This window comes from Pristiophorus japonicus, chromosome 30 (genome assembly GCF_044704955.1).
Source record: "Pristiophorus japonicus isolate sPriJap1 chromosome 30, sPriJap1.hap1, whole genome shotgun sequence".
Lineage (NCBI taxonomy): Eukaryota > Metazoa > Chordata > Chondrichthyes > Pristiophoridae > Pristiophorus > Pristiophorus japonicus.
In genome coordinates, this window is record NC_092006.1 from 11,784,426 (window position 1) to 11,797,289 (window position 12,864).

The following is a 12,864-nucleotide window of genomic DNA, read 5'->3' on the forward strand; positions in this document are numbered from 1 at the left end:
GAGCTTGGGAACTTACTGGGGCTGAAATTGCAGTCGGAGGCTTCCCGCGGGCAATTGCCTCCAACCTGAAACATTTCTACGAAATAAGAATATAAGATTATGAGGGGGCTTGACAGGGTGGATGCAGAGAGGCTGTTTCCACTGATGGGGGAGACTAGAACTAGGGGGCATGATCTTGGAATAAGGGGCCACCCATTTAAAACTGAGAGGAGGAGAAATTTCTTCTCTCTGAGGGTTGTGGATCTGTGGAATTCGCTGCCTCAGTCAGAGATAGACAGTTTCTTGACCGATAGGGAAGTGGGGGGGTGGGTGGGCAGGGAAGTGGACCTGAGTCCATGATCAGATCAGCCATGATCGTATGAAATGGTGGAGCAGGCTCGAGGAGCCGTATGGCCTACTCCTGCTCCTATTTCTTATGTTCTTAGATGAAATTACCTGGTGGTCCGGGAGACGCCCCGGATTCCGGTGGGGAGGCCTTCTCTTCCCGCGCTGCGAAGCACGCTCCCGTCCTCCAGGTTCCCATGGAGAAGGTGCAGTCACGTGTGACTGCTCAGCCAATCGGGTACAGTATTCCACAGATTTCTCATTAATCGCAATGAGAACTCCGTATCTACAAGTTCTCATTGCTATTAATGAGAGAAAAAAAACAAACAACTAAACACCATAAAATAAAAAATAAAAAACACACCTCACTTAATTAAAATTAATTGAAATTAAAGTTAATAAATATCTTATAAAGAATTTTGTTTTCTGAGTTTTTTTAATTATAGTTAAAAATAAATGTAATGTGGTGGGCAGAGTTTTTAAAAATAATGTTTTTAAAATTTAATTTAATTCTATTTTTGTATGTTTTTAAATGCTTACACCTGTAACAGTAGGCTATGCGCCTGCTTTTATCAGGCGCAAGAATTTTGGGGACATTTGCAATCTTGCCCGTGCAAATGTTGTCGCTCCCGAGATGCGTGAGATTTGTCAAGCTCCAGTTTGACAGACCGGGAAAGCCGGTTTTCAGCGCATTGTGCACTGAAAACTGGCTTGTGCGATGCCTTCCTGGGTCCGTACTCACTCCATACTGATCCGGGGAGGCCGGGATTTCAGCGCCAATTACATTGAAATAGTGGGTGTAATTTTAATCCAACCGGTTTTACACCTGGTCCGTTGACTTAATTGGAAAGTAAGATCAGGCAGGCATCGAACCAGCGTTGCACCCGATCCCACCCAATGGGTGGGTTAGGTTAGAATTGCCCCCAACATGTTTGACAGAATTCTAAAACAAAGCATACAGACTCGGCCTCCAAAGAGGGAAGGTGAGGGCAGAGTTTGGTATGAACTATTTTACACTCGGTGTATTTTACACAACAAACTGGTGAGTAACGGTCTAAACAAATTCAAGATCACACTGACTGTGAGAGGTGAGGGGCTCCAAGGGAGTGACTCTCTCTCTCTCTCTCTCTCTCTCTCTCTCTCTCTCTCTCTCTCTCTCTCTCTCTCTCTCCCCACACGTGCTCTCACTCTCTCGCACTTTCAGTCCCTCAGAGCTTGCTTCCACACTAAGTGAGTTCTCATGTTTGCTGATGAATCCAGTGCGGGACCTACAGTCTCTGTCACAGGTGGGGCAGACAGTGGTTGAGGGAACAGGTGGGTGGGGTGTTTGGGTTGCCGTGTGCTCCTTCCGCTGTTTACGCTTGGCTTCTGCATGCTACCGGTGAAGAGGCTCTTGTGTTCGGTGCCTTCCCGGATGCTTCGCCTCCACTCTGAGCGGTCTGGGGCCAAAGATTCCCAGGTGTCGGTGGAGGCTTTGAGGGTGTCCTTGAAGCGTTTCCTCTGCCCACCTGGGGCTCGCTTGCCGTGTCAGAGCTCTGAGTGGAGCGCTTGTTTTGGGAGTCTTGTATCGGGCATGCGGACAACGTGGCCCGCCCAACAGAGTTGATCGAGTGTGATCACTCCTTCGATGCTGGGGGTGTTGGCCTGAGTGCAAGTCAGAGAACCAGCACTGCAGTCTGGGAGTTCCGTCTCCGACCTCCTGCTCCCTTCAAACACGGCTCCCCCCTGGGCACATCGGATCGCTGATTTTCCCAATAGTCGTGATCGGAATTTATTCTAATGTTGGAATCAGCCAATTAGATTGCAGTGGTCTCTCCCAGTTCTGCCCATTCCCACATTCCAATGAAAGATAACTCGCTGTCACAGCAAATCGCATCTCAATTTATTCAGTGCTGGCTGCACAGCCATTCCTGCCCTGGCCAATATTTATCCATCAATCAATGCTAAAAGCAGATCATCATTAGAGGCAGTCCCTCGAGTCGAGGATGACTTGCTTCCATACCAAAATGTTCACAGGTGTTTCAATGAAGGACCTAATATTCCGGATCCAGAATTACATGTTGAAGGGTGGAAGGTGCCTGTGGGTGGATTTTTTTAACGTGGGGTGGCCGTTGCACACCAGCCACCACACGGGCTTGACAGAGCGAGGTCTTGGTCCAGGGGCAAGGGTTAACCAGGACGACTGGAGACCAGCTCTGCTGCACGGGCCTAGTGCACACACACATCGCAGTGTGGGCTGGTCTGTGCTGCCCCTGGGCCCTCGCCTCTTCTGGCCCCAATGAAAACAGGTGATCAACTCCTGTATCTCATTGCTGTTTGTGGGATCTTGCTGTGCTCAAATTGGCTATGGCGTTTCCAACATTACAAGAGTGACCACACTTCAAAAAGTATTCACCGGCTGTAAAGCACTTTGGGACATCCTGAGATTGTGAAAGACACTGTAGAAATGCAATTTATTTCCCTTTCTCCCTCCCTCCTTTTTCTCCCCCTCCCATCCTCCTTTCTCGGCCCCCTCCCTCCTCTTCCCCCCTTTCTCGGCCCTCTCCCTCCCTCCTCTCCCCCCTTTCTCGGCCCTCCCCCACCCCCCTACCCTCTCGTCTCTTCCCCCCCCCCCCGGACCCCCTCTCGTCTCTCTTCCCTCCCCCCCGACCCTCTCTCGTCTCTTCCCCCCCCCCCCCCCTCCCCCCCCCCCCCGTCCTGAAAGACCTCAGTAAATACCCCATCTATTTCTTTTGTCGCTTGTGTTCTTCATTACCATTACCTTCCCAAGCTCAGTACTCTGGCTCTTGCCTCTTGTATTGACTGTGTTTCATTGGTCTAACTTGTGCTCCGCCTCCTGTAATGCGTGGCTTTCCCTCTCTCAGTGCACGCTGCTCTGGAGTATGTGGACGAGGCTTTGGAGAAGAGAGACGCGCAGGCGCTGTACTCGGCTCTGCAGGGTGCGGCTTTGGGCCTGCGTGAGATTAACCGGGAGAACACCAACTGGTATATGGAGCAGCTCATCATCGACCGAGAGCAGAAAGCACTGGTATTAAACGCCACATTTTACTTAGCTTCCTTGTACTGCGGTAGTTGGGTGTATGTCTGTGTCTCTGATATGTTTGGTACCTTTAATCAGTGGAGTGCAATGCAATATTTTTGCCTTTTGTACTTGGTGTCCACCTTAAGTGCTCCGAAGTCGGGTACGAAAATATCTAGACATTACAACACAGAAATAAGCCGTTCGACCCAACCAGTCCGTGCTGACATTTACCCCCCATGCGAGCAAATAGTCCCAATCACATTTACCTACCCTGGAGTTTTTTTTTGAGGGGATACTTTTGTTACCCCTAGAACTGACTCACTCCTGGTCAACCGCCCAAGTTCTAACCTCCGTAAGCTTGAAGTCATCCAAAACTTTGCCCGTGTCCTAGCTCGCACCAAGTCCCGTTCACCCAGCACCCCTGTGCTCACTGACCTACATAAGCAACACCTCGCTTTTTAAATTCTCATCCTTGTTTTCAAGTCCCTCCATGGCCTCGCCCCCTCCTTATCTCTCTCATCTCCTTCAGCCCTCCGGGATATCCAATGACGTAGAGCAGCAAGGGGAAACATTTAAAACTGTGTTCAACAGAGTCCAGGAAAAATATATTCCACTCACAAACAAGAACAAGCTAAACATTAATGAGACACCATGGATAAATAAAGCTGTAAGGGAAAAATTGAAGAGTATGAAAGAGGTATACATTAAGTACATGGACAGCAGGAGAGAGCATGATAAAGGAGAATACAAAGTGATTAGGAGAGAATTCAAACAACCAATTAGGAAGGCAAAGACGAACTATGAAATGAAATTATCAAGGAACATAACACAAAATAGTAAAATATGTTACAAGGCATGTAAAAAAAATTTTTAAAAAGCAAGTTTGGGATAGGAATAGGGCCACTATGGGATGGACAGGATAATACCACAGGTAGCAATAGCGAAATGGCAGAGGTATTAAACAATTACTTTGCTTCAGTATTTACCAGGGAAGTAACACAGGAACATAGAAAATAGGTGCAGGAGTAGGCCATTCGGCCCTTCGAGCCTGCACCACCATTTAATAAGATCATGGCTGATCATTCACCTCAGAACCCCTTTCCTGCTTTCTCTCCATGCCCCTTGATCCCTTTAGCCGTAAGGGCCACATCTAACTCCCTCTTGAATATATCCAATGAACTGACATCAACAGCTCTCTGCGGTAGGGAATTCCACAGGTTAACAACTCTGAGTGAAGAAGTTTCTCCTCATCTCGGCCCTAAATGGCTTACCCCTTATCCTTACACTGTGACCCCTGTTTCTGGACTTCCCCAACATTGGGAACATTCTTTCTGCATCTCACCTGTCCAATCCCATCAGAATTTTATATGTTTCTATGAGATCCCCCCTCATCCTTCTAAACTCCAGTGAATACAGGCCCAGTCGATCCAGTCTCTCCTCAAATGTCAGTCCTGCCATCCCGGGAATCAGTCTGGTGAACAGGTAGAGCTGACATCGGATGATGATATTAGTAATGAGAGAACTGTATTTAAAATAAAACGAGAAATTATATTCGATAAACTAATGAAACTCAAAGAGCATAAACCTCCTGGTCCGGATGGATTATATCCGCGCATTTTAAAAGAATCTAGGGACGAAATAGCAGAGTCATTACTACACATATTTGGCAATTCGTTAGAAAAAGATGTGGTGCCAGAAGACTGGCGGATAGCTAACATAATACCTATATTTAAGAAGGGAGATAGAACATGTCCATGGAATTATAGACCAGTCAGCTTAACATCGATGGTAGGAGAAATAATGGAATCCCTGCTAAAGGAGAAAATGGAAGAACATCTAGAAACCAAAAATGTAATAATAAATAGTCCGCATGGATTTCAAAAGGGAAAGTCTTTTGGCCAACCTAATTTCATTCTTTGAAGAGGTAACGGAGAGACTAGACAAGAGTAATGCAGTAGATGTAATTTATCTAGGTTTTCAAAAGGCATTTGATAAGGTACCACATAAAGAAACACAAAAAGTGACTTTGCACGTACAGCAAGTAATCAGGAAGGCACGTGGAATGTTGGCCTTTATTGCAAGGGGGAATAGAGTATAAAAGCAGGGAAGTCTTGCTACAGTTCTACAGGGTATTGGTGAGGTCACACCTGGAGTACTGCGCCCAGTTTTGGTCTCTGTATTTAAGGAAGGATATACTTGCATTGGAGGCTGTTCAGAGAAGGTTCATTCGGTTGATTCCGGAGATGAGGAGGTTGACTTATGAAGAGAGGTTGAGTAGGTTGGGCCTCTACTCATTGAGGTTCAGGAGAATGAGCGGTGATCTTATCGAAACATGCAAGATAATAAGGGGGCTCTACAAGGTGGATGCAGGGAGGATATTTTCACTCCTAGGGGAAACTAAAACTAAGGGACATAGTCTCAGAATAAGGGGCCGCCCATTTAAAAGTGAGATGAGGAGGAATTTCTTCTCTCGGGGTTGTAAATCTGTGGAATTCTCTGCCCTAGAGAGCTGGGTCATTGAATACATTTAAGGCGGAGATGGACAGATTTTTGAGCGATAAGAGAATAAAAGGTTATGGGGAGCGGGCAGGGAAGTGGAGCTGAGTCCATGATCAGATCAGCCATGATCTTATTGAATGGCGGAGCAGGCTCGAGGGGCCAGGTGGCCTACTCCTGCTCCTATTTCTTATGTTCTTATAATAGACTGATGAACAAGGTCCGCGAATGCGGAATCTGGGGACAAGTAACAGAATAGATAGCTAGCTGGCTTCAAGACAGAAAGCGGAGAGTAGGGGTAAACTGGAGGTATTCACAGTGGTAGAAGGTGGCTAGTGGTGTTTCACGAGGATCAGTGCTGGGACCATTGTTGTTCACAATTTATATTAATGATTTAGAATTTGGAATCAAAAACACAATTTCTAAATTTGCAGACGACACCAAATTGGGGGCAAAAGTTAACACTGAGGAGGACAGAATGGGAGAGCGAGCTGATTACAGGCCAGTTATCATATTAATGGTCTATCAGGAACAATATCCGTCTTCAATCGAGGGTGAAATGGCCAAGCATCTTAAAGAGAAACTAGTAGGAATTAGCGAGTGTGGATTTGAAAAGGGACGATAATCTGTAGCTGGGGTAGAGAAGGTTAAGAGGAGATTTAATCGAGGTGTTTGAAATCTTGAAGCGTTTGATAGGGTAAATAAGGAGAAACTGTTTCCAGGGGCAGGAGGGTTGGTAACTAGAGGGGCACAGATTGACGATAATCAGCAAAAGGACCAAAGGAGAAGATGAGGGGAGAAAAATGACGCAGCGAATTATGATCGGGAAGGCGCTGCCTGAAAGGGCGGTGGGAGCAGATTCAATTGCGACTTTCAAACGGGGGAATTGGGTAAATACTGGAAGGGGGGAAATGTGCCGGGGCTGTGGGGAAAGGGCAGGGGGGAGTGGGACTGATTGGATCTCTCTGTCACAGAGCCGGCACAGCACGGGCTCCATGGGCCCAATGGGATCCTCCTGTGCTGTATCGTTCTATGATTCTAGTGTGACATTTCCCCCACACTTGATGCAGTATATGATCATCGGGTTGGATTTTCGGTCTTTTGCCACCCCTCTTAGTGCCCCCCCCCGGAAGGGTGGCGATGGCAGAGGAAAGCACTTGCGCCCGGGCAGCCATCTTCTGGCGCCCCGCGGGTTTTGCGGGATGAGTGGAGCAGTACCAGCCGGTGTGCAGCGCCTCTGGTGGCGACGCCAGCTCAATATTTGGATGGCGCTCGATCCGTAGCGCCCCTTAGTGGGACCGCCTATGAAAGCTAACGTTCCAAGCTGTACCGGCCGAAGAAATATCTACCTCAGGTAAGCGTGATTGTTTTTCTGTTTGCGATTTATGTCGGGGTCGCGTCAGTAGTGAATCAGGAATGTTTTATTTTCTCCACGCAAGCCTCTTTGCGGGCGCTCCCAAGCCGGCCGTTAAGCTCGGGGCTTTCGGTGTCTCAGCTGGCCTAGCGCCCCAAGAGAGGTGTGGAATGCCTCCCGTAGTGCTGCGCTCCAAACTCCAGGCCCAGCTGATGAATTTTGCTGCAGTGGACGCTGACCATTTGCCGGCGCAAAATGTACCACCCCGCCTGCGACACCGCCCCAACAGAGGCGTGACCGATACTCTTTTCCCCCCCCCCCAATGTGTTCATTTGGCTTAATTATCAGCAGTGTCTCCTCCGAGCCAGGGTCCGGACCCCGGGAAAGATTCAATTCATCCAGCAGGAAACGGACGGGGTGACAAACAGTCATGTAAAACTTTAACCGCTGGCAAATTCAAATCTGTTGGTGCGCTTTCTCTAGATTGCTCTTTTAATTCTCTACCTCCTCTTTACTATAGCAGAGCAGCAGAAACCAAATCAGCGAGCCTCCCGCAGGCTTCTTTTGCTGCGGTAGTTCACACATGATTTACAGGTGCCTTTTAACAAAAAACCCTCTCCCTCCTGGCGTGCACTGATGGTTTACACCGCTGTTTTGTCCTCAGGAGTTGGGGATGATGGACCCGCTAGAGAAGGAGGAGGTGCAGGCCGCTGTTGATGCAGCCAATGAAAGTGCCAACGTACATCTGTGCAGTGAGTAGGAACATTGCTCGACGGAAACAGATCACAGTGCTTCTAGTTCACCTTCTACCAACCTGGTAGTCGCATGATACGATAATGCAGTTGCTGACCACGGTGTCAGCCGTGGCTCAGTGGGTAGCACTCTCTCTCGCCTCTGAGTCAGTTAACTGTGGGTGAAGCTCAAAACCTTGAGCACCTAATTCTAGGCTGATGCTTCCAGTGCCAGTACTGAGGGAGCGCCGCACTGTCGGAGGGGCAGTACTGAGGGAGCGCCGCACTGTCGGAGGGGCAGTACTGAGGGAGCGCCGCACTGTTGGAGGGGCAGTACTGAGGGAGCGCCGCACTGTCGGAGGGGCAGTACTGAGGGAGCGCCGCACCGTCGGAGGGGCAGTACTGAGGGAGCACCGCACTGTCGGAGGGGCAGTACTGAGGGAGCGTCGGAGGGGCAGTACTGAGGGAGCGCCGCACTGTCGGAGGGGCAGTACTGAGGGAGCGCCGCACCGTCGGAGGGGCAGTACTGAGGGAGCGTCGGAGGGGCAGTACTGAGGGAGCGCCGCACTGTCGGAGGGGCAGTACTGAGGGAGCGCCGCACCGTCGGAGGGGCAGTACTGAGGGAGCGCCGCACCGTCAGAGGGGCAGTACTGAGGGAGCGCCACACTGTCGAAGGGGCGATAGGTGCTGAGGGAGCACCGCACTGTCGGGGGGGCGGTGCTGAGGGAGCGCCGCACTGTCGGAGGAGCAGTGCAGAGGGAGCGCCGCACTGAGGGAGCGCTGCAGTGGGACTTGAACTTACAAACTTCTGTCTGAGGCAAGTGTGTTATCCACTGAGCCCCAGCTGACACTTGCGTGACATTTATGCAGTTTAAAATAAATATAAATGATGTGCTTCTCCCATGGGTGGGCTCCCGAACCTGTGAGGAGCTGACCCACGCACACCAAGGAGGTCCCAAATTTGGTTCTGGCCTGTGCTGAGTTACGTGAGCGTGGCCGTTACCAGGGCAGGCATGCAGCACTGTGCTTCAGCATCCCTGCGTTGTGGCTCGGCAAACCAGCGAGGTTTCCTGCTCCTGATCGTTACCATCTGGATGGTGGACGTTGGGTGAGGAGGAGGATCTGGTTCATTCTGTGACGCTTTCCATAGTTGAATAGCCTCTTGGCGCTTGCACTGCGAGCGGTCCACCTGCCTGAGCGAACAGGGATCTGTCAGCACCCATGGAAGTGTCGCCCAGCCTACTTGTGCTCTCTGCTTCAGTGTCCTTATTCAGGTTGCTCCTCTGATGTACCTTCTGTAATGTATTTGCTTCATGGGTTCTTTGCTGAAGAATTCAGAGCAACACATTGCTATTCAGAACTAGTTGGTTTATGAACAAAGTTTAACAATCACACTACACATTACCAGTTCATCCACCAGGCTCGCAACCACCTGCCCCATCGTGGATCCCCCGAACCCAACTGACTGGGGTTTTATTGAGTCTTGTGAACATCACGTGACTGGCTAAGCCACTCACAATGCAACAGCTCTACAACTATTTTGGTAGAACGTTAGTACAAGTTGCCCCCCTTTTGTAAGGGCACAAAAAAAAACACAAGCTAACTAACGCACATTAAAGGGAGCCTTGACAAATCAAATTCAATTTAAATTTTGTTCCCAGTTGAAGTCATCCACTCCAGTCCCCTCCAGTGCCCACCTCTCTCGGAAGGCCGCGAGCGTACCGGTAGACACCACGTGCTCCAGCTCCAGGGACACCCTGCCGCGGAAGAGGCAGGCAATCGGGCTGAATGACCCCGTCGACCGCTCGCTGCCTGGACCGGTTAATGGCCACCTTGACCAGGTCCAGGAGCAGTCCCACGACCCGCCCGCTCCCCTCTGCACCGGGTGCTCAAAGATCAGGAGGGTGGCGTGAGCTCTACAAATCTGTGAGCATGCTCACCGGTGCATACATTACACCACCTTAATCCTAAATTCCTAATTTTTAACATGTGCCTCCTAATAATTGAAGCTATCGCCACAGAGAACAATTTAATAAGAACATAAGAAATAGGAGCAGGAGTAGGCCATACGGCCACTCGAGCCTGCTCCGCCATTTAATAGAAACATAGAAAATAGGTGCAGGAGTATGCCATTCGGCCCTTCGAGCCTGCACCACCATTCAATAAGATCATGCCTGATCATTTCCTCAGTACCCCTTTCCTGCTTTCTCTCCATACCCCATGCCTGATCTGATCATGGACTCGGCTCCACCTCCCTGCCCGCTCCCCTTATCCCCTTATCGTTTAAGAAACTCTATTTCTGTCTTAAATTTATTCAATGTCCCAGCTTCCACAGCTCTCTGAGGCAGCGAATTCCACAGATTTACAACCCTCAGAGAAGAAATTCCTCATCTCAGTTTTAAATGTGCGGCCCCTTATTCTAAGATCATGCCACCTAGTTCTAGTCTCCCCCATCAGTGGAAACATCCTCTCTGCATCCACCTTGTCGAGCCCCCTCATAATCGTATACATTTCGATAAGATCACCTCTCATTCTTCTGAATTCCAATGAGTAGAGGCCCAACCTCCTCAACCTTTCCTCATAAGTCAACCCCCTCATCTCCGGAATCAACCGAGTGAACCTTCTCTGAACTGCCTCCAAAGCAAGTATATCCTTTCGTAAATATGGAAACCAAAACTGCACGCAGTACTCCAGGTGTGGCCTCACCAATATCCTCTATAACTGTAGCAAGACTTCCCTGCTTTTATACTCCATTCCGTTTGCAATAAAGGCCAAGATTCCATTGGCCTTCCTGATCACTTGCTGTACCTGCATTAAAACATCAGCAACTTGTACTTATATAGCTCCTTTAACATAATAAAACCTCGCAAGGCATCTCACAGGAGTGTTGTCAAAAAAGAAATTTGACACCGAGCCATATAAGGAGATGTTGGGGGAGAAGACCAAATGTTGGTCGAAGAGGTAGGTTTTAAGGAGGAGAGAGAAGTGGAGAAGTGGAGATGTGAAGAGGTTTAGGGAGGGAATTCCAGAGCTTGGGGGCCCAGGCAGCTGAAGGCACGGCCGCCAATGATAGTGCATTTAAAATCAGGGATTTTCAATAGGCCAGAATAGGCGGAGTGCAGAGGTCTAGGAGATAATCGGGCTGGAGGAGGTTACAGAGACAAAGAGAGGCAGAGGCCATGGAGGGGTTTGAAAACTGGGATGAGAATTTTAAAATCGACAATGCTTAACCGGGCGCCAATGTACGTCTGAGTAATAGAACGGCTATGTGGCAGGAAACTCCATTCGTGATCAACTATGACAGCCAAGGTTGTGAACCGACGTGGTCATTAAAAGAGAACAAACCCCATTTCCTTAGCCTTTTCATACTGTGTCCCAGACCAGTGTAGTCAATCACCGCTTGTGCTTCCCCGCCCTGATTGACTGTCAAACTGTTTAACCCGTCTGTCCGCAGCGATGCAGGCCGTGGCACGGATCAACGCGGCCGTGCGCCAGGGGTTCCCTGGCGAGACGCTGAAGGAACTGATGAACTCCAGTGCCAAGCTTCCTGACGTCTACCTCTTTGCAGCCGGGCTTTACCAGAGGGAGCTGGCTGCCCTGCAGCAGCAGAAAGCACAGGTGAGTGACTTCAACCTCTCAGTTGGTCGTGCCAGTCGCCTGTGCCCAGCAGTCACTGAACTGTCTTCAAGGAACAATTGCCTTTGTGAGCCTTAAACTCAAATCCATTCTGGTTTTAAACTTTCTCTGAGGATTTTTCTCCCTCCAGTTTGCTCCACTCCTGACTTTTTCGGCAAGGACAAAAGCAAGGAAGTTACAAATCGCGGGTTAGGCCCCAGCTGGAGTGTTGTGTCCAAATCTGCGTGCCGCACTTTAGGAAGAATGTCAAGGCCTTGGAGAGGGTGCAGAGATTTACCAGAATGGTACCAGGGATGAGGGACGGCAGTTACGTGGAGAAGCTGGGGTTGTTCTCAGAGCAGAGAAGGTTAAGGGAAGATTTAATAGAGATGTTCAAAATTATGAAGGGGTTTTTATAGAGTAAATAAGGAGAAACTGTTTCCAGGGGCAGGAAGGTAGGTAACCACAGGGACACAGATTGACGATAATCGGCAAAAGAACCAGAGGGGGAGCTGAGAATTTCTTTAAGCAACGAGTTGTGATCTGGAACGTGCTGCTTGAAAGGGCGGTGGAAGCAGATTCAATAGTGACTTTCGAACGGGAAGTTGGATATATATAGAAAAATAGAAAATAGGTACAGGAGTAGGCCATTCGAGCCTGCACCACCATTCAATAAGATCATGGCTGATCATTCCTTCAGTACCCCTTTCCTGCTTTCTCTCCATACCCCTTGATCCCCTCAACCGTAAGGGCCACATTTAACTCCCTCTTGAATATATCCAATGAACTTGCCTCAACAACTCTCTGCGGCAGAGAATTCCACAGGTCAACAACTCTCTGAGTGAAGAAGTTTCTCCTCATCTCAGACCTAAATGGCCTACCCCTTATCCGAAGACTGTCCCCTGGTTCTGGACTTCCCCAACATCGAGAACATTCTTCCCGCATCTAACCTGTCCAGTCCCATCAGGATCTTCTATGTTTCGATGAGATCCCCTCTCATCCTTCTAAACACCAGTGAATAAAGGCCCAGTTGATCCAGTCTCTCCTCATATGACAGCCCAGCCATCCCTGGAATCAGTCTGGTGAACCTTCGCTGTACTCCCTCAATAGCAAGAATATCCTTCCTCAGACTAGGAGACCAAAACTGAACACAATATTCCAGGTGAGGCCTCACTAAGGCCCTGTACAACTGCAGTAAGACCTCCCTGCTCCTGTATTCAAATCCCCTAGCTATGAAGGCCAACATATCATTTGCTTTCTTTACCGCCTGCTGTACCTGCGTGCCCACTTTCAGTGACTGATGAACCATTACACCCAGGTCT

The 12,864-nt window shown here is 49.2% G+C and overlaps 1 protein-coding gene across 1 annotated transcript in view; it reads left to right on the forward strand.

Annotated features, from left to right (window-relative positions):
- The window catches only part of iqgap3 (IQ motif containing GTPase activating protein 3), a 153,352-nt gene that overhangs the window by 43,035 nt on the left and 97,453 nt on the right, over positions 1–12,864 (forward strand). The window contains exons 10-12 of the mRNA XM_070868690.1: positions 3,189–3,352; positions 7,861–7,948; positions 11,382–11,545. Coding sequence (XP_070724791.1) covers positions 3,189–3,352; positions 7,861–7,948; positions 11,382–11,545 — 416 coding nt within the window. The remainder of the gene's footprint in view (positions 1–3,188; positions 3,353–7,860; positions 7,949–11,381; positions 11,546–12,864) is intronic.